Source organism: Sebastes umbrosus, chromosome 5 (genome assembly GCF_015220745.1).
Source record: "Sebastes umbrosus isolate fSebUmb1 chromosome 5, fSebUmb1.pri, whole genome shotgun sequence".
Taxonomy (NCBI): Eukaryota; Metazoa; Chordata; class Actinopteri; order Perciformes; family Sebastidae; genus Sebastes; species Sebastes umbrosus.
The window spans coordinates 17,700,245-17,725,072 of NC_051273.1; the positions used below are offsets into that span (position 1 = coordinate 17,700,245).

At 43.3% G+C, this 24,828-nt stretch overlaps 1 protein-coding gene across 5 annotated transcripts in view; it reads left to right on the top strand.

The window, feature by feature from the left end:
- The window catches only part of tle2b (TLE family member 2, transcriptional corepressor b), a 104,083-nt gene extending 79,977 nt beyond the window's left edge, over positions 1 to 24,106 (top strand). For 4 of the 5 annotated variants that reach the window (XM_037769950.1, XM_037769951.1, XM_037769955.1 and 1 more), the window contains 13 exons: positions 600 to 616; positions 3,976 to 4,116; positions 6,023 to 6,076; positions 11,276 to 11,443; positions 11,937 to 12,087; positions 13,913 to 14,082; positions 14,616 to 14,692; positions 15,640 to 15,889; positions 15,979 to 16,226; positions 16,763 to 16,910; positions 17,694 to 17,844; positions 19,009 to 19,085; positions 22,178 to 24,106. In XM_037769950.1, the coding sequence (XP_037625878.1) occupies positions 600 to 616; positions 3,976 to 4,116; positions 6,023 to 6,076; positions 11,276 to 11,443; positions 11,937 to 12,087; positions 13,913 to 14,082; positions 14,616 to 14,692; positions 15,640 to 15,889; positions 15,979 to 16,226; positions 16,763 to 16,910; positions 17,694 to 17,844; positions 19,009 to 19,085; positions 22,178 to 22,285 (1,760 nt within the window). In that variant the 3' untranslated portion in view covers positions 22,286 to 24,106. The remainder of the gene's footprint in view (positions 1 to 599; positions 617 to 3,975; positions 4,117 to 6,022; positions 6,077 to 11,275; positions 11,444 to 11,936; positions 12,088 to 13,912; positions 14,083 to 14,615; positions 14,693 to 15,639; positions 15,890 to 15,978; positions 16,227 to 16,762; positions 16,911 to 17,693; positions 17,845 to 19,008; positions 19,086 to 22,177) is intronic. The other variant, XM_037769954.1, reaches the window with a different exon arrangement.
- The last annotated feature ends 722 nt before the right edge of the window (positions 24,107 to 24,828 follow it).

Below are 24,828 nucleotides of genomic sequence, written 5' to 3' on the forward strand. Positions count from 1 at the left end.
TTTGGCCTCAAGTTGAACTTCCTTGTTTAAACTGCTGTCATAATACGGACGGACGTATTTATGGCACTTGTGTGAATGCAGTAGAAACGCTTTCTCCCAATGAACTTTCATTCACCCCGATAGAATATCTTATCTTTGCGCTCTGTTTCAGGCAGCGAGCCAAGAGAGACTTTCTCATGAATAAACCGAGAGCTAGAAAGGAAAAAACAAGGAATGAGAGAGAGATAGAGAGATCAATGTGTTCATATTGGCGTTCATAAGCATCTGTGCGAGAGCTTATGCATGTCTGCAGCTGTGTGTGTTTCTGTTCTTACATACGAGGGGAAGAATGAGTGAAAAGATAGAGAGCGTTGAAAGAGGCAGCAGTGGAAGACGGAGAGCTTTGTCTGGTTGGAGAACAGAGAGAGGGAAAGATAGAGAGGAGACTGCAATCAGGCACAATAGAGGGTCTGTATCTTTATTATAGAGGAGCAGTCGTAGTTCAGCCTAACCTTGGCTGACCGGGGGACTGTTGTTATTATTATCAGGACTGACGTCAAACTTTCTCTCTTTTTTCTCTACTCTGTTCTCTTCCCTTACCTTTCTCCGCCCCATCCTAGAGGGAGCGCCCAGCAGGGTGAGTACTTGTGCATGTGTGTACAGTAAGTGTCGTCTACACCCACATTGTGTTTGTGTGTGTGTGTGTGTGTGTGTGTGTGTGTGTGTGTGTGACAATGATAAACTGAGGGAAATGGAGACACACTGTAAAGTGGCCTCTAAAAAAAGGCTGTGTACCGCTGGAGCTCAGCCAGCTCAACACCAGCACAATAGCTGCTCAGAGCTATCAACCTTGAGCTCCTCAAGGTTTCCTACATCACACTAACATCTGAGCTCACAGCATTTCGCTGTTATCTGGAAGAAAGTACAAAATTGAGTGAATGGATGAACAAGCAACTGTTTGTTTATCGGCATCACAAATGTTCTGGTAATCTACGAGATTTACAGAACAAGTGAAAGGATTAACGCCAAGTTAATGGCAAACGCTGCCCAAAACGCAGCATTCTGTGTCTGTAGAAATGAGCAACTCTTGCTTAAAAATGAGTGTACTATGCATCCAGTATATAAAATGCCATCTACAGGAGGCCCCTTAATGTCAAAAACACAAAATATCACACCACTGAGATCCATTTGAAAAGATGTTTCCCAACAGAACTTGCTCTGTTGTATCGTTAGTTAATATTTGGTGTAGAATTGCACAACTGCCAGCACTGCAGGAGAGGTGGGGACCAGAGGGGGAATGAAACCTATTCAAACTAGTGAAACCACCAGGACTGTTTTGTTTTAGTGCTATCACGTTAAAGACAGAAACATGTACCCTGACCTCTAGAAAATATACTGCCTCCACTGCATTCACAGTACAATATCTTTCCAAAACTGTTTCCCAGTGAAACATGATTCTGTGCATTGTTAGGTGTAGTAAACATAGACTTTACATAAAGATGGATGACGCGTCTCCACTTCCTCCCACTGTACCAAAGTGAAGCCAAAATATACCGAATATAGAGACGCCATATAGAGCCAGAGTCTGCGCCAAAGAACGTATAATGCTAAGAAGTTAATCAATTGTTCGTTCCATTGCAACGTCAGCACCCAGCAGCAGAGTAACGCATCCACCATTTAGGACTGAAAGTTAAACTTCATGCTGAACAGATTGACTCTAGTCAGTGTTCAGTAATACAGATCGGGCTGTTTGAAGTCCAGATTCAACAGTTTGTGAATTAAGTGTGAAGGTGAGATGTGACCGTTACCATAACTGATGAGTTTAAAGAAAAAAACAAAATCCATCCTTCGAAAAATTGAGTAAAGGCAACATGCAGTGAAACATGAAATGTATACAAGTGTTCGTCTTGCCTCACAGGTTTATGTCACCGTAGTTAAAAGTCCCTGTTAATCGCCTGGAGAATTAATGCAGTGCAAATGGGCTGATTGAAATTCAGTGGACGTCTATGGCTTGTCCTATTCTCTCTGGCTGCAGATTGCTCTGCTTTACGGAAAGCGTGTGAACACTCGTTTACTGTACTGGCTGCAATGGGCAGCTGGCCTTCATCAGTGTAACTGTTGATAACACGGGGAGGAGAGGGGGGAGAGGGTTAGAGGGAGATGGAGAGTGAAATTGGAAAAGGAAAGAGAGAGAGAGAGAGAGAGAGAGAGAGAGAGAGACTAAAGAGGAAGAAAAAAAGACCAAGAAAAAATAGGGAGGGAAAGGTTGTTAAAAAAAAAAAAAATACCAGCAAGTCTTTGTTCTGGTTTTTATTGCGAAATGAAAATGATTTAAGAGCGCTACTGACTTAACTTTCCCTCCCTCTCTCTCTCTATCCGCAATGAAACCCTTAGAATAATTTAATTGCTAAACACAATGCTGATTGTTAAGCACCAGGAAAATATTTCTCACATGAGTTGAGGTTTTTGCTGAAGTTAGCCAAGCATTACGGCGTTTTGAAAGGGAGGGCAAGAGAGGGAGAGAGAGACGCATATCAATTGGCATTTGTCAGAGAGCCCCGCACCAGTAAAACATGTTGGAATTTTAAATGGAGGGGAAAAAAGGGACAGCGAGAGGAAGTCGGGAGAAGAAAGAAGAGAGGGAAGTTTGTTGAGCCGCACTGAGGTCCATTGTGTGGGTTTCTCCTCTCCTCTTGTCCAGCGCTCCTTCCTGTCGGCCCCGTGGGCTCCTTCCTGTGTGACTCACTGGTGTGTTAAACCCTCGCTGTTCATGTCCTCCCCACGGGGGGACAGAGAATGACAAGTGGCCCTCACTGAACCTCTGGCCCCTGCCCCCAACGCAAAAAACAACACAATGCTTTGATCGGCTTTTCAGAGTGCTGAGCACCAGGCCAGGCTGTATTGTAAATATGCCTTCACAGCTTTATTGCCTAATAATGAGAGTCATATTTTACATGAGGACTGGTGTGTCGAGGGGACGGCACTAATTAGCTTTGTACGCTGTCTTGTGGGCTTCTATGGCTACGTCTTAACCTGTGCTTACGTCTGCTGTTCTTGCTGTGTGTGTGAGTGTGCGCGTGTGTGAGTGTGTGTGTGTTTGTTTATGGGCCTTTCTGTTAATATTTGTGTTACTGCTCAGTGTGCTTTTCCCTCTTTACCTGAGTCTACAGAGTGATTGTGTGTGCATGTTTCTTCACATCATGACCTGTACATTGGTGGATGTGGGTGTGTTTTGTGTGTTTGTACAATAGACTATGTAAAGATAGACGACATGTTTCCACTTCACTTCTCATTAGTGATTGGAAGGGCTGGAGCTGCGGTATCGAGGGCACGCCCGAACCAATCACAAGTGGAGTACGACCACAGCTTGTTGGCGGCTACATTAGCACCACGGTAGCTGTTTGGCTAGAAAGACACGACAACTAACCATAATATCTCTTTAAATACATGTATGATCAAATTGACACAGACTCGTGACGGTTTTGGAAAGTTAAAGTTATATCTCACTCTCGAACAATTCCCGAGCCTCTGGCTGCGCGACTACTTCACTCAGAGCAGCTGTCAATCATGACATCCCACCTCGTTTTTATAGCATCAAATATCTAATTAAAACCAACCTTTTTAGAAAAATTAACACTTAAATCAGCGTGATAAGAATTACCTTAAAGACAGAAACTTCTTGGGAAAAATGTATTTGATGTGTACTTTTACTTTTTAGTTTAGCCCATGTCCCATCCGCTAACATGGAGGTGGGTGGGCTTTATGACCTATACTGCAGCCGGCCACCAGGGGGCAATCAAGATGTTTTGGCTTCACTTTTTGGGAGCTGTCATGCCGTCCATCTTTATATACTGTCTATGGTGCCGTTTTAATTATCTGTTTTTACTTTCCTGTGTCAGGTGTGTCTCTGGATGTACAGTATGTATCTGTGGTAGTATTGGTACAGTAAGCATCTGTGTGTTCATACTTATGTTTTTTGTCCTTGTCTTTCCTCAGAGTAAGTCAGTGTCGTCAACAGACAGCCAGCCTCCCGAGGAACGCCAGGGCCCGTCAGGAGGCTACTCCTCCTCGCAGGGAGGAGCTGAGGCAAAGAGGAGGCGCTGTGATGACAAAGAGCCCCTTCCGCCACACTCCTATGTATGTGTATGTGTGTGTCTTTGTCTTTATATGATGAGATAAATGACGACCAAGGGGGAAACTGAGTAATTGCAGCGGAGAATACAACAAGAAAAATTAAAATAGAAATTACATGTAAATGAAAATATTAACATACAGCATATAATATTAAAGGGCGGGTCCATCTGCCATCAGACAGCCCCTTTCTGACGGGGAACTGAAGCCGTTATAGTCTTCAAAGCCACCAGACTACATTCACGAAAACATTATACCTCGCAGAACACGGGAATTGCTGTTCTTGTGTGACTTTTCGGATCTGAACTAACGCCCGGATAATGAACTAACTAACACTGCAGTACATTGCTTAGCTTCCGTGCAGGTACTCCTGTCTGCTTCGCCAAACTGAGAGCATGCCGACCGCCATCTAAGTGACGTTAATACACTGACTATAAGGATGTATATATACTGTATATGTAGCAGCGTCATCATGCAGAAACCTACGTCAGGTCATGTGGGAAAAAAGTTTTTAGAAGGGCATGGGAAAATAGCATTTTGACTCTAAAACATACATACTTTGACCAGAGTTTGAATGTTCGGATTTGAATACATAAGGAACACCGCTGGAGAGCTACAGAATGATATAAAAACCTCAGAAACCCCCAAATAATGGACCAGTCATTTAAATGCTATTAGTGTGCTATTGATGTTCATGTATGTATAATTATAACAAAATAGAAAACCACATATACACACCAAAGACATCACAAAGTGCATGTGCATCTGTGTGGTTGTGTGTGTGTGTACGTGTGTGTACGTAAGATATGGCCTATGACATTATAGGCCACACATGGGTCGGGGGGCCCGGCGGCCAATTAGAGCCGTGTTTGGTTTGGATGGGCCCGATGGGGAAGAGCAGGGAGCCACAGGCGATGTAATGCCAGAAGAGAGACGGCCAAGGCAGATAGCTGTAATGAATTAGATGGCTGTGTGTTTGCAGTCTGGAGGATTGATTGACACCGGGAGTCTATCTGTGCAAGACGGCCTCCAGCTAAATCAGTTTGGCACCAACAACAACCGTCCAAATCCTCCCATTAGTTCAGAGCAAGAACAAGCACAGATAGTTTCCACTTTCTGAATGTTTTTCCTCTCTTTCTGTCTGTCGGGCCACATTACAGCTCCCATTTCTCTTTCAGTTTGCCCTTTTGCTCTTCTATATCTCTGTCTCTTTATCGCCGTCTCTCAATTTCTCTACTTTCCCCTCTCACTCTCTGTGTTCTTCCTGTTTTCTTTTAATTTTTATTCCATTTCTCCTTTTATTTTTTTTCTCTTTCTCTCTCTGTGTTTCTGTGTTTTTTGTTCTAGGAATAGACATAGCCCTGTTTTGGCTCTGTATAATTAGGTACTGATGTCACTCCACACTGATGTCAATAGGAATATCAGGCCATGATCACATCAAAGAGCTGTTGCCATGGTGACTAAGTGCCATCATTCTCACCCCAGAAAAAGGGAGAGATACAGTAGAGAGAAATGGCTAGACGGAGAGCGAAAATGTACCATCGATGGGGAGAGAGCAACAGTGTGTGTGTGTGTGTGTGTGTGTGAAAGAGAGATCGAAACAGTGTTTGCATGAGGGAGATGTTTGGTGTGAATATACTGTATATATGGTATCTCTGTGTTAAATGTTGCATGGAGGACAGACAGACAGTGGAAGGAAGCAAAGAGCAGCCAGTGATATTGATATATCGATCTGTGTGTGTTTTTCGTGCGTTTCCATCTTTATTATTAAAGTTCTCGATGTATACTCTTACGGTATACTGTGTGTCTGTGTGGGTGATGGAGAGAAAAAAGCAACCAAGAAAACAGCTTTCTTTTCTTAATGGAGATGTGGGTGTAATTTTACCTTTCTTATGTCTTCTTTGCTCCTCAGGACAGCGATGGAGACAAGAGTGAAGACAATCTCGTAGTGGACGTCTCCAATGAAGTAAGTTGCTTATCTGTATTTTTAATTATTTTTGACAACCTCACACTTAATATGAAAATATTGATTATAGCCACTTGATTGACAATGGACTTACACAGGCCGCCGTAGGCCGCACTTTGCTGCTGCTCTGGTGTGAATTCGCCGCAAGTTATATAAAATAATCTGTGGCAATGCCTGGCAGTTCTGTATAGGAGATGAAAATTAAAAAAAAAAATTTACTGCTAAGGGTTGTTTTCTTCAATTCTTTGGCAAAGGGTAGCTGGTAGAAAATTACTATTCATGTGTGGTTTCTCACCTGAAATACTTCCAGAAACAAACGTGGCATACAATACTTGATTATTTAAAATCCACGAATCTACGTGACATAAAAAAAAAAACACTAGCGGTTTGTTATTAGTAAATGTTCAGTCTGATTTTGTGATAATGCTGGTTGCCCACTATCCGTCATATCAAACATACAAGTTACTTTCTGTCTAATCATTGCTTAATGGCAAAGTTTATCAATGGGGCAACTTCCCAGAAACTTCACACACTGGTGACTCACAGAAGTCATACATCTCACAGAAAGACGTTTCCCTCATCACAGAATAGTTAACAGTTTCTTCTGACCTCTTAGAAAATATTCCACTCTCAATACCAATGTTTACTCACAATTTTCCATCTCCACTGTGGAAAATATTTAACTCACCCACAGAACTCACACTTCACTCTCTCTCTCTCCCACTCGCTTCCTCACAGCTATGTCCTTGTGCGAGAGCTGTACATCCCTGTAACAGAAAATATCTTTGATTTCCCTACAAAGCCACAAGATACAAGCAGCCTTTATCCTACAGAAGCTCTCTGACACTGCGTTGCAGCCCACACGTGAATAACGCATGAGTCCAATGTTGGGAGGACCGGTGTTGCTCGCAGGAATAACTATAGATGTAGTTGGCAACGCCTGCGTGACCCCGTCTGACTGGCTGTCGATAGATCAGTTTAACACACAGATCGGAGTATGTGTGTGCAAGTGTGTTTGTGTGTGTAAAGTCAGTTTTGAAGACATTTTATTATGATTTTTACGTGACAAATTCATTGTTTCATTTCCGCGTCTTTGGCAGAGATTTGCTCTTTTTCATAGTTTTTTTTTCAGAGATGGTCAATTGTATTTTTGCCTCATTTAGTTTGCAGCTAAATTTTAGTATTTTGACAGTCTTAGATAAGGGAAATGTGTCTCGAGTCACTTTTCACGTGTCTGTGTTTCAGAGAAAACCACAAGCACACATAATTGGGTAATTGCCTGAAGAATAAGCATCGTCATACTGACACTAAACAACTTAAAGGAATACCTCACCCACAAAATGACCATTCAATGACGTGGCAATCAACCCAACCCGTGTTACCTTGAATTTGGGAAGAAAACTTTTCTGACACGACTATTTAGTGACATTTTACAGATCAAATGATGAATCTATTTATCTGACCTGTTCACCTGGACTCAAGGATGAACTGATTAGATTTTGGTTGTCAAAGGTCACTGTGACCTCACGGCCATCCCTTTCTTGTGAATGCGATATCTCAGGAACGGCTTGAGTGAATTTCTTCAAATTTGGCACAAACGTCCACCTGGACTTAAGGATGAAATGATTAGAATTTTGTGGTCGAAGGTCAAAGCTCAAGGTCACTGTGATCTTACGTCCGTCCCATTCTTGTGAAAGCGATACCTCAGGAACGCCTGGAGAGAATTGTATTACATCTGGCACAAAGGATGAACTGATTCGATTTTGGTGGTCAAAGGTCAAGGTCAGTGTGACCTCACAAAACACACTTTTGGCCATAACCCAATAATTCATATGCTAATTATGACAGCTTCACGCAAATGTCTGACAGGATAAAATGATGAAGTGGTGACATTTTGGACAGACATGAATGTAAACTGCAACTTGACTGGTTGTGGAGGCATACAACCGGGAGGCGATGATTGTAGTTTTCCCTTATTGATTAATCTACCCATAATTTATCAGATTAATAGATCAATCGTTTGGTCTGTAAAACATGAGAAAATAGTCGTGGCGGAAAAAAAAATTCCAAAACCCAACGATATTGATTTTCACATAATCACAAACAAAGAAAAGCAGAACATTATTCACATTTGAGAAGCTGGAATTTAGATTAGCCTCATTTTCTGATAATCAACAAATCAAGTAATCGTTTCAACTCTTCAACACTTATACACACACACAGACACACACTCACATTGTATTTTACTGTTTGTTTTGCCAGCTAGATTGCTTATTGTAATGCCAATCATTTATAGTAACCTAGGTTTGTGTGTGTATCTGTGAAATGTGGATCGAGTCAGCAGGTGTGTAGCTAGTTCAGCTTTCCGCTGCAGTTTCCTTGTAAATAGGAAGAGCTCCTATGTAAGCTCATTATCAGCCGCCGCTGTTTGTGTTCTCTTCTTGTGAACGCTGTCTGTACTCTGTCCACACACACACACACACATTCCCAAATACTTGGTCTATCTTTTCTCATCTACCTCTTTCTGTTTATTTCTGTTCTTGAAGCCTCTGTTCTTCCATCTCTCCACTGTCTCTATTTCCTTTTCACTCCTTCTTTCCCCACTCCTCTCCCTCCCTCTAGCTCCACCTCCCCCCTTTTTCTCCTCCCTTCTCTCATTAGATAACTGCAGTCTGCTTCATTTAATATATGCAAAGCCGTTTATGCCCCTGGAATATTTTAGTTCTTTAAATACTTCACGCAGTGTACCAAAATATGTTTTATCTAAGCCTTCTGTATTTTGATATTGCACACAAAAGCAGAACCGGTCTCTTGTGTGATTTGGAAACTGGTACAAAAGCAGCAAGAAAAAAAAAAATTGACAAATGTGGGTAATGGTAGAGAAAGGGAGGCAAATCCTCTGGTGAGTGTGTGAGAGATAGAGAGAGAGTGTGTATGTGTGTGTGTCTATTAGAGAGAATGTGCATGCATGTATTTAAACATACATGCAAGCCTGTGCGTGCATTTCTGTTTGCGTATGAGTGCGTACACGCCATGTAAATGTCTCTGTGTGTGGTTGTTTGAGTAGATGATCTTGTGTGTGTGTTTAAGCAGTAAAGTGTGTGTGCTGATCACTGTGACCCAGTGAGAAGTGCTTACTCCAGCACTCTGTTCTGGGGGAGGCAGCGCCGGCTCAACGGCGTCTCCAGTGATGAAAGCAGCTGTAACAGCAACATTATCTGCAGGTCCACACACTACTGTACCAGCCACAGTGACAATCTCCGCTGTTTCATGTAATGTTCCCTGAGTCCCTTTACAAATCACAATACAGGCTGTGACACTAGAGGTTGCGTTGTATCCATTATGGAAGAATTTTGCAGCATTTTACTTTAAATAAGTGAATTTTAAAACTCTTTAACCAACTGCTGCAACATAACAAACTCTCCCTAGTTCAGCTTGCTGGCACACTGCAGTGTTTACACAAATATTCTAAAGGAAAACAAGACAATAAGTGGGTGTTCAGACTGCATTATAAAATGCAAGGGCCTGCAGTGTGGGTGCACGTTGCTTCAGGTGCCGGTGAGACAATGAAATACGATCCAGGAATTACAGTTGTGGTAATAGAGCTGTAACTTTGAAGTCACTAAAAAATCTGTCACTAACTGCACAGTGGTTTATAACATTACCAGGAGGGATTTTACAGCGGAAAGTTATCATGGCGGCAATAATTGAATCACGTAAAAAAATAAAAAATCTACCAGGAATGTGTGGTTGCATGTAGAGCTGCAACGATTGCAGCTTCTTAAATGTTAATATTTCCTGGTTTCTTAACTCCTCTATGACAGTAAACTGAATATCTTTGAGTTGTGGACAAAATAAGACATTTGAGGACGTCATCTTTCGTCATTTTTCACCATTTTCTGACATTCTATAGAGCAAACAACTAATCGATTAATCGAGAAAGTAATCGACAGACTAATCTACAATGAAAATAATCATTAGTTGCAGCCCTAGTTGCATGCATTCGATTGGCCAACACAGTGGCTGGCCCGATGACGTCATATGGCGTTGTGGTAACTTTCAAGCAGGGACAATGTCTGTCTGAACATACTGGTGCACTTTCTACGGATGGCAACGAATAGGAAGTGCAGTGGAAAAAGCACAATGGTAAAGTGCCTATCATCAAAAATGCAACTAAAAAAAGAATTGTGAAATTGTACTTTAAAGGGCAGGTCCATTATTTTTTTAAATTTTCTTTTAGGATTTTATATCATTCTGTAGCTTCCCACCAAGGGGAATTTTAACTTTAACTAATTTAATTTAACATTCAAATTTTGGTCAAAGTATGTATCTTTTAGCGTCAAAATGTTTTTTTCTTGAGCCCCTCTAAAAACTTTTCCCCATGTGACCTGACATGGTGTATTACGTTACATACAGTAATTTAGATGGCAGTCGGCACGCTCCTAGTTTGGAGAAGCAGACAAGAGTACGGGCACGGAAGCTAAGCAATGTACTTCTGTGTGGACGTCACGTTAGTTTGGATCCGAAAGTCACATAATAACAAAAAAAAAGTAACTGATCAATGCAGTGGTAGACTAGCAACTCCGTTGTTTGGTGAGCCAAAATTAGTATTTTTCTGAATGGAGTCTGGTCTGGTGGCTTGGTGTGGTGAAATTATTCTAAATATAGCGTACACTTATACTGATAGAGATTTTTTTAGGTGGCTAAAATACGTTTTTCTGCTGCTCCTGTCCACAGCCGCTTTACCTCGCCATCAGACAGCCCTTTCCGACGGGGAACTGAAGCCGTTATATCGCTCATCAGACTCCATTCACAAAAACAGTAATTTTACCTCACAGAACACGAGAGTATACATAACCTACTTCAGTCTGAACTATCCCTCTCAGGTATTTCCAAACTTAGCACAGCGAGTTATTCATAACCTTATTGATTAGCTTACTTCGATAACCTACTTCACTGCTTTTTGCAGCAGCTGAGTGGTCGTTTCCATTTGAGAAAAAGAACCGGAAAAGAATGCAGATGGACCCGCCCTTTAAGGACAAGGATCCCTTCTTTAAACAGAAAATGTCATAGTGATGAAATGCTGTAAAATGGACTTGTGGGCGAGACTGAAATGGAAGGACAAAGTAGTTGAAGCATTGTGTGCACCAGTTTACACAGAACTTTAGATAATCTTTCAATCTCTGTTTTGTCTTTCAGGAGCCTAACTCTCCTGTGGGCAGCCCTCCCCACTCCCCCCACGGGAACGGGTTAGACCGGGCTCCCACCCTGAGGAAAGAGCTCCCGGGCTCCTCGAGCACAGGAGAGGCCCCCTCCACCCCAAACCCCCGCAGCCCCACCCCAGGGAAGGCCAAGGACTCGGCACAGGTAAGACAGATATAGATTCTCAGGGAGTTACTGCACTCTGCTGACTCGGAGGCCTGCTTGAGCTTTATGCTAAAATATGACTGTAATTTTCAACATGTTTAATGAGACTGAAGATTTTCAGCCTCTTTTCTTTTGTAATAAAATTGTACCCTTAGGTTGTCAATTCCTGTTACAGTAGATGTTATGCTAGCATTTATGGTGTTTTGCTGTGGGAATAAAAACACTTAAAACTCGTACAACCCATAACTATTGTACAGTAACTAATCATTGTCCTATTAAACGATAGGGAAGCTACACGGCTGTCTAGTACAGTACAGATAGCTGTTACAATAGCTGTACCAGTAGCACAGAGACAAAGTATTCTCTTGTCAGTGGGATTAGTCAAAAAGGTGACAGATTCTGAAGGTTGGTGTAATAAATATACTGTAGGACGTTCTCTGACAGATCAGCCATGTGCTTTATTTGTTATACTTCTTGTTTGACTTCTCTACAGATGGATAAGTCCCAGTCTCCGTTGTCCAAGTCTGGCACCCCGTCCCCGTCCCACCGTGAGGCCCTTACCCCTGGAGCACCGGGAGCCCCCGGTCCCAGCACCTCCTGCCTTCGTCTGGTCAGCAAAGCAGCATCCAGTGCAGACCCCCTTGGTGAGAACAAGCTTGATGTTGTATTGTTGATAAAGGAGCTTGCTAATACATATAACAGGCTATCACAACATTAATCTGGTACAGTGTTTCTCAAATGGGGGTACCAGTACACCTAAAGATACTTTGGAGTACTGCAGGGGGTACGTGAGATTTTTTTTTTTAAATTGTTTTAAAAAAATCAGTCATTCTTTATTCCTAAATTAATTATACTATAATAAGTTCAATAGAAATGTAAATATAAGTTTGAAAATTACATTTTAAAGAACGTCATCAAAGAACTAGCGCTGATGAAGGCCGACTGTTGCGTTTGAACTCACCACAAAGACTACACCCGACAGCCAGTTAGCATGTACGTTCGTACGTAAATAACTCTCCACACCAGCAGGCGGCGGTAGTCTGTATTCGTCATTCAAAAAGGGAAACCGGAAGACCGAGGACGGCGGAAATACAAGCCGTTCTTATGATGCATAAATGAAACAAAGCAGCGTCTGCCGACCGTTTTCACACCACTCTCACTCACCACTTAGCCGGCCGTAAAATCTCCAACACAGGCAGACTAGAGCCAACGGTGCGGGACACAGCGCAAAAAACTATGCTGACAGACGCTCACCGACGGCCCCAAACCGTCCGACAGCCAACCGTCGGCTTGGTGTGTCGGGACCTTAAGGGTTACTAGACTGAAACAATATTTGAATGGGCATTATCGAAAAACGTTTGAGAACCACTGATCTAGTACATACATTTATAACTGTTCTTTTTATATTTGTAAACTCAAAAAGTTACACATAAAAAGCCAAGCTAATATTGTAATGTGGTTACATAACTCACCATGTAGTGCAGAATGCATTTACATTACTCATTTCTTTACATTTACTTTCTAATTTAGCTACTCTACTAGAGCTCTTCTTTATTTTTTAGAAAACCGAACTAGCTCCTTGAATTACACTTGTCTAGTCATGACCTGAATGAGATTTGCACCCAGTCTGCCTCTTTCCTTCATGCCATATATCCTCCTGTCCCCCAGTTTTTCCATTTCCTTATTTGTTTATGCTCTGACATTACTGTTGCCTTGTAGTGATAGTTTACTGGTTTTGTGCCAAAATCTCTTGATGTCATGAGAGCAAAAGTTCTGCCTATCGGACTGACGTTTTGAATAATCAGTGAGGAGCATTTGGTAACACTTCATTTTACAGGTCCGCAAATTTCATGGTAATTAGGTGATAATTAGCAAGTAACCTATTTGAAATATCTTTGGAATTACTGCCAAATTACCCCAAAATGTACCTCACAATATATTAATAATTACTTTATCATAAACATAGTTTAATTCTCACCATTGTGTGACTTATGGTCTACACAAATGTAGGGAGTTTTTCTTAAAGAAATTTAAAAGAAGTTATTTGCTAAATATTATCTATTTACCAGCAGACATGGAAATAAAGCATATCAATAAACTTTGTATTTTTTTTCCTGTAAATGTATTAAATAAAAAAACAGCTATTAGGAAATATAATTATTAAATCTTGTTTATAATAAAGTAATTTTCGATAATTTTTGAATATTTGGGTAATTTGGCAGTAATTCCAAAGAAATTTTAAATAGGTTACTTGCTAATTATTACCTAATTACCGTGAAATTTGTAGACCTGTAAAATGAAGTGTTAGCAACCATTGCTGTGCTCGACAGCTCAACAAATACAGTTTAATGATAGAAAAAGATTTCCATTCTTCTCAGCCCCTCTGTGACTGTGTTTGTGCTGTATTGTTTGTTTCCCTCTTTATTTCCATCCTTCAATCCGTCCTTCCTCTCTCCCTCCCCTCCCCAGCTCTCCGCAGTCCCATGTCTGTGCCCCCCGGTTCATACCCGGCTCATTTTGGCGTGGTGTCCCACGCAGGCCTGAACGGGGAGCTGGCCAGCCCTGGAGGTTTCGGTGGGGCTCTTACTCTCTCTCCACAAATCAGCGCAGCAGCCAATGCCTACTCCCGAAGCCCCATGGTGAGTAAAGGCCAGATTGTTCTTCTCTGTCAAGGTTTGATTTATAGTTCAGCATCAGCTCTAACCCTTAAAACTAGAATGTGTTCTGTGTTATCAGGTAGTGCGTTCATTATATACTTAAAGTTTTCAGGTTTACATTCTCTAATTAACTTTGATAAAGAGCAACAGTCCTGGAGAGGAGTTTTTTAATTGAAATGACTTATCTGGATCACAAAATGCTAACGTGTAGAGCACTGCTGAAAAAAGCCTTTCCTCAACAAGCACCATGTAGTCTTAATAACAATAATAATAATAATAACTTTCTTTATAGAGCACTTTTTACACAACTGATGTAGCTCAAATCGCACATTCAAACAAGGGCAGAAATGCAATAAAATTAGACAATAAGAGGAAGGTAGATTAAAAATGTAATTCCTGTCATGCAACAGGAACGCCCCTCCGCGACTGCAATCAGACCCATCTCCCTGTACTTGCTACCCGTTTAAGTCTTCGTCAAGCTGTTAGATGTTTGTCTGCTCCTCTGTCCCCACCAGGTGGCGTATGACTCTCGGTCTCACCTGAGGGCGCCAGGGCTGTCCTCCTCTCTGCCTGGTTCCTCTGGCGGCAAGCCGTAAGTATTCACACTGTTAATATTCAATTTTGGCTCGGTAGACACATATTTAAAGCCTTTTAATACCATTTGTGTGTACACCTTAAGCATGGACTCGTACTGTAGTGTATTCCCCAGTTACACAGAGCAGTTAAACAGTTAATTTTCTTTTCTGTTGATTAAAAAAAGAAATATGTGAAAGCTGAGCAGGATAATCATGTCAGGATAAATGAATATTTAGACACAGACAATTGCACACACTTCAGTCAAGACAGCGATAATCCAAAAATATTTGGATTGGATAAGAATCCAAATTAGTAGTAGTTCCTCCTACATGTAGCTGCTCACTTTGGGTTTTCTATTTAACCAGTGTTTTTCAGTGTTGCACTGTGAACCTGTCTAACAAAGATGGATAATGTAGAATTTCAAGTGTCCATGTCACACTTGCACACAGTCCATTCGGCTGTGCTGACTGACGAATTATATTGTCTTTGTCAGTCGTTGCAGAGTAGCAATTCATTCTTGCGGTGCTAATTTGAAATCATAAAACAGCCTTGGCTTCCAACTGCTTCACTATTGATCGGCCATTAGCAATGCCACACTGACTCGGCCCTGTAATACAATCTGCCATTATGCATTCCCGCCTACAGCTACAGTGAGCCAAGTAATTGCCTGAGTTTGGGCAAATCTTACTGAGGTTCCAAGGCCATTACGGTGTCGTCGGACGTCACAACTTGCTCTTGTGCATTGTGTACCTGTTGCTCCTCTGCTTTCACTTGGTCATTGATTGCATGATTGATTCCATCTCGTCTGTCCTGACTTTGGCCCATTTCTCCGGTCCTTCAGTCTACCCACTGGTCCAAACTCTGTTTTCTTTTGTTTATTTTCAGCTGTAGCTCTTCAGTTCTGAACTATTGATTTACTTCTGTTCCCTTCTCTCTCTCTCTCTCTCTCTCTCTTCTCTGCAGCGCCTACTCGTTCCACGTGAGTGCAGATGGCCAGATGCAGCCGGTGCCCTTTCCCCCCGACGCCCTGCTGGGCCCGGGAATCCCTCGCCACGCCCGTCAGATTCACACCCTGAACCACGGAGAGGTGGTGTGCGCCGTCACCATCAGCACCTCGACACGCCACGTCTACACCGGAGGCAAGGGCTGCGTCAAGGTGTGGGACATCAGCCAGCCTGGCAGCAAGAGCCCCATGGCCCAGCTGGACTGTCTGGTGAGGAAGGCAAACAGACACACACACTTTTTTCCTTGATCCACATCAAGCATCTGTTTCACAGTGTTTTTTTAATCTTGTCCAATCAGAACAGGGATAACTACATCCGCTCCTGTAAAATCCTCCCTGACGGACGGACCTTGATCGTCGGCGGGGAGGCCAGCACGCTGTCAATCTGGGATTTGGCCACGCCCACTCCTCGCATCAAGGCGGAGCTTACGTCGTCCGCTCCCGCCTGCTACGCTCTGGCCATCTCCCCTGACAACAAGGTCTGCTTCTCCTGCTGCAGCGACGGCAACATCGTCGTCTGGGATCTTCACAACCAGACGCTGGTCAGGTGAGAGGAGAGAGGGAGGAGAGGACAGTGGAAGGAGAAAAAGAACATGAAAAAATTGGCGCTTTAACTCCACAAATAGATTACTGTCAGGAGAGAGCACAGGGAGGAAGTTGAGGGAGGGAAAGGCTGGAGGATGTGGAAACATTTCAGGAAGTTCTTAAGAAGAGAAGATAAAATATGGAAGAAGAAAGAGAGGGAGGAAAAATCGTTGCAGTCTGGGGATTCTTCAACTAACCCTATGGTCAGGTGAGTAGAGGGGGGGGTGAACTAGCCATAGGGGATGTGGGTGGGATGAAACAGACAGATTCTGGCAAGGTAGGAGAAAGATGAATTGAGGGAGACGGGGAGGGAAGACTGTGGTAAGGGGAGAACGGAGAATCAGGTGAGAGCAGTCGGTGCTACAGGGAGGAAAACATTCAAATATATTTGGTCTGACACCTCCAGGAGAAAATAAACAAAAACACACACAGATGCAGAGTCTTTAGAGTGTGTGTATGCATGTCTTACTAAAGCTCTTGTGTGTTTCCTCCCTGCAGGCAGTTCCAGGGCCACACAGACGGAGCGAGCTGCATCGACATCTCCAACGACGGCACCAAACTGTGGACGGGAGGGCTGGACAACACCGTCCGCTGCTGGGACCTCCGAGAGGGACGCCAGCTCCAGCAGCACGACTTCACCTCGCAGGTACACACACACACACACACACACACACACACTGTAACAAGACATCATCTAACTGTACACACACATTAACAATGTTTAATGTTTGTACTGTACATATATGCACATTAATTTTATACAGGTACATGCAGGTACAGTACATTACAGGGTCATCACATCACAACTACAGAGTTCACCTCACAAGTTAACTTATAAATCCAAACACACACCGTGACCTCACCTTGCAGGTATTTACACCAATACACACCAGCAAAAACACATCAACAAACACCAACGTGGGGCACCTTACAGGCGCCCTCACACACACTCAAATACACACTGTCTCTCTCATTCACTCCTCACTGCCACAACAGAGCTATAGAGTTGACCACCGTTGTCAGATGAGTTTCGATCCACCGTGTAATGACTTTCTCTCTCGCTTGCTGTCTCTCTCCATCTGCCACTTTCCCTCTCTCTCCTGCTATTCTCTTTCTTTCCCAATTTATTAATTCACTCTATATTTACCTCCGTCATTCCACTCTTTCCTTTTTTTTTAACTTTCCACCATCTTTCCTCTTTTCTATTCACTCATCTTTATCTTTTCTTCGATATCCCACATTCCCACTTAATTCCTTCATCTGTCCTCCCTACTGCCCTCCATTGTTCTCTTTCTGTCATCAACCTTATCTTCTTTCCTCCCTCATCCCCCATTTTCTCACATCTTCTCCCCATTTTTGTTTTCCTTTCCGCACCTTTGCTTCCTTTCTTCTGTCGTCCCCTCCTCCTTTCTCCCCTCCCCGTCTCCAGATCTTCTCTCTGGGCTACTGTCCGACAGGCGAGTGGCTGGCTGTGGGAATGGAGAGCAGTAATGTGGAAGTCCTGCACGTCTCCAAACCTGACAAGTACCAGCTGCACCTCCATGAGAGCTGCGTTCTCTCCCTTAAGTTCGCCTACTGCGGTATGTATGCACACACACACACACACGCACACACACACACACACACACACGCACACACACACACACACAAACTTGGATTGGTTCCTAAATGTTTCTAGAATATTTGCAGCTACTGACAAACACTTCTCATTACTCTCCACACTGTTGGTATTAGGGGTGTAACAGTTTTGATTCTTAATCAGAAATCGATCGAAATGAAAAGCAGGATCGCCAATTTTTCTTTTTCTCTCCTCCCTCGCCTACTTGCGTACATCTGAAGGAAAAAAACAACAACAATTCAAAGACGACACGGTGTATCTTACCGATAGCCTGCCGCTAAAGCCGACACTGCGGATCTTACTGGAGGCCTTTAGCTTAAGACAACACTACGGATCTTACCGGTAGCCTGCAGCTTAAGACGACACTGCGGATCTTATCGGTAGCCTGCAGCTAAAGACGACACGGCACATCTTACCAGTAGTCTGTAGCTCAAAGACGACACGGCGGATCTTACCGGTAGCCTGTAGCTCAAAGACGACACGGCGGATCTTACCGGTAGCCTGTAGCTCAAAGACGACATGGCGGATCTTACCGGTAGCCTGTAGCTAAAGACGACACAACGTATCTAATCGGTAGCCTGCAGCTCAAAGAAGACACGACGTACACGGCGAGTTATTTAAACAACGAACGTGTCATTGACAGAAAAACGACAGTTTGTAGGCTGCAGCAACTAAAGAAAACAGCGCTCGTCAAACTATTTGACGATTTCAGCCACGGTCTCGTTATCTCCACTTAAAATCGATTGTGTCTACATCGCGTTGTACAGTAATACAGGGTTTGTGCTAGGCGTAGTGTAAAGCATGTGGGCGCCAACAGGGACGTCATGGTGCACTCAGGTGTGCTTTGTAAACTCTGAGAAAGTCTAGTTGTTGTTGTACACTCCTGCTATCTAGTGGATCTTCTTTTGGTTGAAAGTGTAAATGACAGTTGTCAGGTCATTAAACCCATGATCTATGGATCTTTACAAATCAAGACTCTATAGTCTAACAATGGGATGTTTAAATCGAATTGTGGATTTGGAGAATCGTGACACCCCTAGTTGGTATTCAGTGTCTGCACAATATATTGTGCCGTTATCACCTCTTTTCCTTTGTTTAACCTGTAGTACTGTCTGTGTTATTTCAGGCAAGTGGTTCGTGAGCACAGGAAAAGACAATCTGTTGAATGCATGGAGGACACCATATGGAGCCAGCATTTTCCAGGTGAGAGACGAGTGCAATGCTCTGAGCTCTGAGGATGTTTATGCTCTGTGTATATACATATTTATATATATATATGCATGTATTTGGAGCTGCAGAGTCATCTGTTAGTCAGTGTGGATAGTGTTGTTTAAGCTATCTCTGCTTCCCGTCTATGAACCACACACACACACACACACACACACACACACACACACTGAGCCCTGGAGGCAAAAGAGAGAAAAAGATGAGGGAGTTCATGATAAACACTTTTTTAAATTCAGGTTTGTTGATCCATGGTGACTTGCAGAGCTTTATCAGAGAGTGCAGCCTGCCAAACGCACACACACACAACACAGAACAAATGCAATAACTCCATCGTGTTCAATCGCTCCGTTTGAGGAAATGTTGAAACATGAATATGCAGAGATGCAATATTTTTAGCTGAGCTAGTTCGTCTGGGTGTGAATGAAACTAGCAAGGGGAGATGAAGGTACATTTAAGATGAGCATTGAGTGTGTGTGTGTGTGTGTGTGTATGTGTCATATTTCTGTAAGCTACAGTGGGCAGCAGGGTTGGCGGCTCCTGTCTCTCCCTGTGGACTGAAAGGAGAATGCTGGCTATCTGCTTTGTTATCCAAATGCCAAACGTTTCTCCCGCCAAACAGCTCCCTCCTGTCACCGTGTTATACAGAGCTGCTCTCTCCTCTTCCTCCTTTCTGTTTTATCACTGTCCTTTCCTGTTTCTGTCTCCTTGCTTCTCTTTAACCCTCCGCTCCACTCTTTTTTCCTCTCTCTCTCTCTCTCTCTCTCTCCTCGTCTCTGTTTATTGTTGTCCTTTCTCCCTCACTGTGCTCACTCCTTATCTTTCTCTCCTGATCTGTACCTCTACCCTCACTTTTTTTCTCTCTGTCCTTGTCCTTTGGTTTATCCCTGTCCTCTCTATCTTCCCTTCCCTGTTTTTTAATCTTTTTTTCTTACACTACCTCTTCACTTCCCCCCCCACCCCTATGTTGTTCACATTCTCTCCTACACTTCGGCTGGTCCGTTTAATGTGCCCCTCTTTCTCTCCCTCTCTCTGTTTCTTTGTTCTTTATATCAAATAAGCTGTATAAGCATAGATATTAATGTTACATCATCATTAATGCCTAATACATATTACTGAATACATTCTAATATATTTATATGAATACAACATACCATCAGACGTAGAGCCGTTGGTAAATGTGGTGCAGGAATAACGATTATCAACGCGCGAATTCGCCGCATGACAACTATGCACACTGGGTCCGGTGCAAATTATCCGCCTTACCATGTTCCATTCTCGTCAATGAGTTTCCGCCTAAATAGTATCGCGTCCACCGCAAACAACAAAAACATATAACAAACAGAGAATGTCTAATGGGCTAACGTTAACTACACCATACATAAACTAATTGAACCCCAAATATGATGGCAACACTAACATTAGCGTTTGTGGCTAGCCCCGTTCCGTGATCAACATATAACATTAGCAAGTGCATATCGGCTACATTACCATCTTCATCGTATCCCAGCTGCTGGGCGATCTCAAGCCATATATTGTCCTTTATTTGGTTGTTGAGGTACAGCAGTAGTGTTTGCAGTACATTATTGCGTGTTTAGAAGGGGACTGCCCATTGTTATTCTGAAATACCAATAGTCCGAAAAATATCCCATTCGACCAAAAAAAAGGCCATTTGTCCAACAGTCCATTACCCTAGACGATTGTTGTTTCGGGATAACAAGGATGTCCCTTCTCAACACCCAATAATGTACGACAAACACTACGACGACTACCTCAACAACTAAATACAGGACAATATGTGGCTTGAGATCGCCCTGCAGCTGGGATACAATGAAGATTGTAAGGTAACTGATATGCACTTGTTAACGTTATATGTTGATCAAGGAATGGGGCTAGCCACAACAGCTAGCGTTAGCATTACATTTGAGGTCCGAAATGGTTTATGTATTGTGTAGTTAACGTTAGCCCGTTAGACATTCTCTTTTGAAAATTCAACACGGCAACGCAAATAATTCACAGCGGACCCGGTGTGCATGGCTTTCAATGCAGAAAATTCAAATGCGGCTTTAAAACAAAGTGGATTACCATCGTTGTTCCTGGTGTTTACACAATTCACCAAACTTTATCAAGACGGGCATTCAATGTCTGACATTAACTGCTAAAGAACTCGTAAACATTGTAATGCTAGAGGATGTTAAGTCTCTGTGTCTCAGGACAAAGTATTTCTCTTGTTCCTTAGGTGTTATTTTTCTTTCCCACTCCATCTCTGACTCTAAACCCTTCCAAACTCATCTTTTGACTTGTCACTGCATCCCTCCCTCCTGAACGCCCCCCAACTCCCCTTACCTGCTATCTTGGTCTAGTATGAGGGATCCTGTGTGAAATGGCCTCTCACCGGTGGCTCGATGATTGACAGCCCTGCTGTGCCTGTAGCGGGGAGAGGAGGGGGAGGGGAGGAGAGGAGTTTAGAGAGGAGGAGGAGTTGACATGAGAAGAGGGGGACAGAACGAAAGGGGAGCCTAAGAGGATGAAGAGGGAGGAGGAGGAGGAGGTGGAGAGTCTGGGAAGAAAGGAAGGAAGATAAATGATGATGTAGCAGTGGGAGGGGGAGGAGGAGGGGGTCTAGAGGGAGCTTTAGATCATCTAAAGCCAGGTGCCCAGGTCTGGCTTTCAGGCACAGGAGAGAAAGAGGGGGAAAAAAAGAGGATTGTGCATTTTGCCAGTTCATACAGACCATCAGACTTGTGCTGCTCGTGATGCTTAAACCTGCAGTTAATGAGGCTGCATCTCTCCAGAGAAACAGAGAGAGGATAAAAGAGAAAGAGAGCAGTGTGTCTCACAGTGAAGCAGACGAATGAGTCAGCATCCCGGAGCTGTGGAGTTGTCTGTTTGGAAATAATTGCCGACTGTTTTGAAATGCAAATATGTCTTGTATGATTGAGTATTAGCTGATGAGTCATATCTTTTCTAACATCTTTCTCTTTGTTTCTCTCCATCTGTCTCCATCCATCTATCATCACATCTCTCTCTCTCTCTCCTGGGTTTTTTGTCTGTCTCTCGCTCGCTCCCAGTCCAAGGAGTCCTCGTCTGTGCTGAGCTGTGACGTCTCCCCGGACGACAAGTACATAGTGACAGGCTCTGGGGACAAGAAGGCCACGGTGTACGAGGTGGTGTACTGAGGGCCAGGACAAGATGGGAAGAGACAGGACGGAGATTTTGGGGTGTTTTTTTTGGAAAATGGAGGGGGGGCAACGAGTTGCCTGGCCAACCGCTCCTGATCCTCATTACATCAGCACCTCTGTCTCAATCCTCTGAGTCCTCCTGACCCTCACCCCTAATACATCACCCCCTCTCCCCCCTTTTTCCTGTGATATAAGCTACTGTGGGAGCTCCCAAATGCCTCCTCTTCCTCCCCCCTTCCACTTTTAGCCCAAGGATGAGGCATGATAGCAGAGAGAGGCAGAAAGGGAAGCAGCAAGATAAGAAGGACAAAGGAAAAGGGCGGTGGAGCATAAAGATAAAGTCGGGAGGGAAAGACAAGAAGGAGGAGAGAAAGCGAGAGTGCGGAAGGAAAAGAAATGAAAGGGAGGAAGAGGAGGAGTAGGAGGAGGAGGGAGGCAGGGTAATTAGGGCTGTTTCCTGATTAAGAGCTCAGTGGAAGGGAGGCCCCCAGAGGAGGCGCGGAGCGGCACTGTGGGAGCGCCAGCCAGGAGCACTGATACCACACAATCGATTCATTAGCCAGACAGTGGAAGCCTTAATGAGGCTGACGCCGCAGCTCGCTCTCCCCAGCGAGAGGTGTCAGGAGCTGGGGAACGATGACGCTCCGAGATGGAGGGGGTCGCTTCAGATATCCACATAACACTGACATGAAACATAGACCTGCTCACACACACACACGGGCGCACGTCATCGGGCAAGAATACAAAAAAAACTCTCGGATACACCCCCTTGAGGTAATCGTAGGAAGAGAGAAACGCATACACACACACAACACACCGAGCACCCAATTAAACATTCATCGCAGCGCTCCCCGTCTCACTGCTTAATATCTATTTTATTTTGGTCTGACAAAGGCAGCGTCTAATGAGCAGCGGAGTCAATGGGATTCTCCCAGGGCCCAGAGACACAAACACAGAACATCAGCCGAGCTGTTCCCTCTAATTCCTCCGGATTGTTCTCCTGACACCGGGCGCTGCACTCACTCTCATTAAAGGCACTGTCAGCTAGATGAAGTAGCAGCACGCCAACTTCACTGTAAGGCAGACAAGAGGGCAAATTAACACAACCGATTACGCTATCATCAGCAGCCAACTAAGCAGCGACTAATCCCAATCCTTTCAAATTTTATGCAACTGGTTGCTGTTTTCATTTACAAACCAGATGAGAATTACATGTTTATCAGAGTCATTATCTCCGTCTCCGCCTGCCTGCTGATGTGCTAGTGTTCAAAGTGCTCTGGCTAAATCTTGTTCGGTAAGCTATTGATTGCTATTAATTGAGATGCAAAACACCTTAAAAGGAAATGTTCGACATTTTGGAAAATACGCTCACAGATTTAAATGAGAAGATTGATGCCACTCATGTCTGTAGACTAAGTATGAAGCAGCCTGGTAACTTATCTCAGCATAAAGACTGGAAACAGCTAGCCTAGATCTGTCCAGAAATAACAAAATCTAGTATCTAAAAAAATCTATAGTAAAAAAGCACCTCTCAAGCTCACTATTTAACAGGTAATATTTTGTGTTAGAACGACAATTTGCTGTTTTACCTGGTGTTGAGGAGTAACTTCCTGCAGTTACTTGCTGGTTTCCTGGTAACTGCTCCCAGACAAAAAGTAGTCACGCACATAACCGCCCTGTAAAACAGCAAAATATTGTTTTTACACTTAAGTTATGGTATGGCTTCAAGAAACAGGATGTTCCTAACGACTTATATCCCTGACATTTAAATGTAAGTTTAAACTTAGACTAGTTGACTAGTCGAAAAGTAAGAAAACACTCAAAAAAAACACTCAAAATTGAGCACTCCACATACTACTATGACGTTAAACATTGTCCGAAAAAAATATTGCGTGTATTAAAGAGCTGTTTTTAATCGTTAATCACACTTTTCAGTAACCAAATCGTATTTTAAATGCCGCTGAAATCAATATGTCCCCACTGCAAAGTTAGAAATGCACCTCACAAACCCAATGTGTGGTGTAATATTTGATGAACCGCCAGTGGGGACTCTGGTCTTACGCTTGATGCATTGAGCTACCCGCTTCGTTGATTCAAAGCACGCTAGGTCGCTAGCTATAGTCTGTAGCATACATGCTAGCAAGCCAGTTTCAGTGTGCTGCTGGCCAATCCAGTTGATCAAGAGAGAACCAGACTGACTGCTGAAAATAGCAGGCGGGGGTTGTGAGAACGCGAGTGAGTCAGGAGCGGCTGACGGGTTCAGATCAGATTAGAGAGCTGCCGCTAATGCAAGAGGAGCAGCAGCTCTCTATAGCAACAGCTGAGACAATTATGTTAACATGTAATTTAAATGTGTACATTAATAACATTTTAATACATTTAACCAACTAGTATTTCTGGTGCTGACTAGCAACGTTTAATCATCTAGTTGACTAATCGCGCATATCCCTAGTAATCACCGTGACGTCACCCACTGGTTTGTGGACTACGGTTTTGAAGCATGGAGTTCGGCATTTTGTTCCATCTTGTTTTTTTGCAAC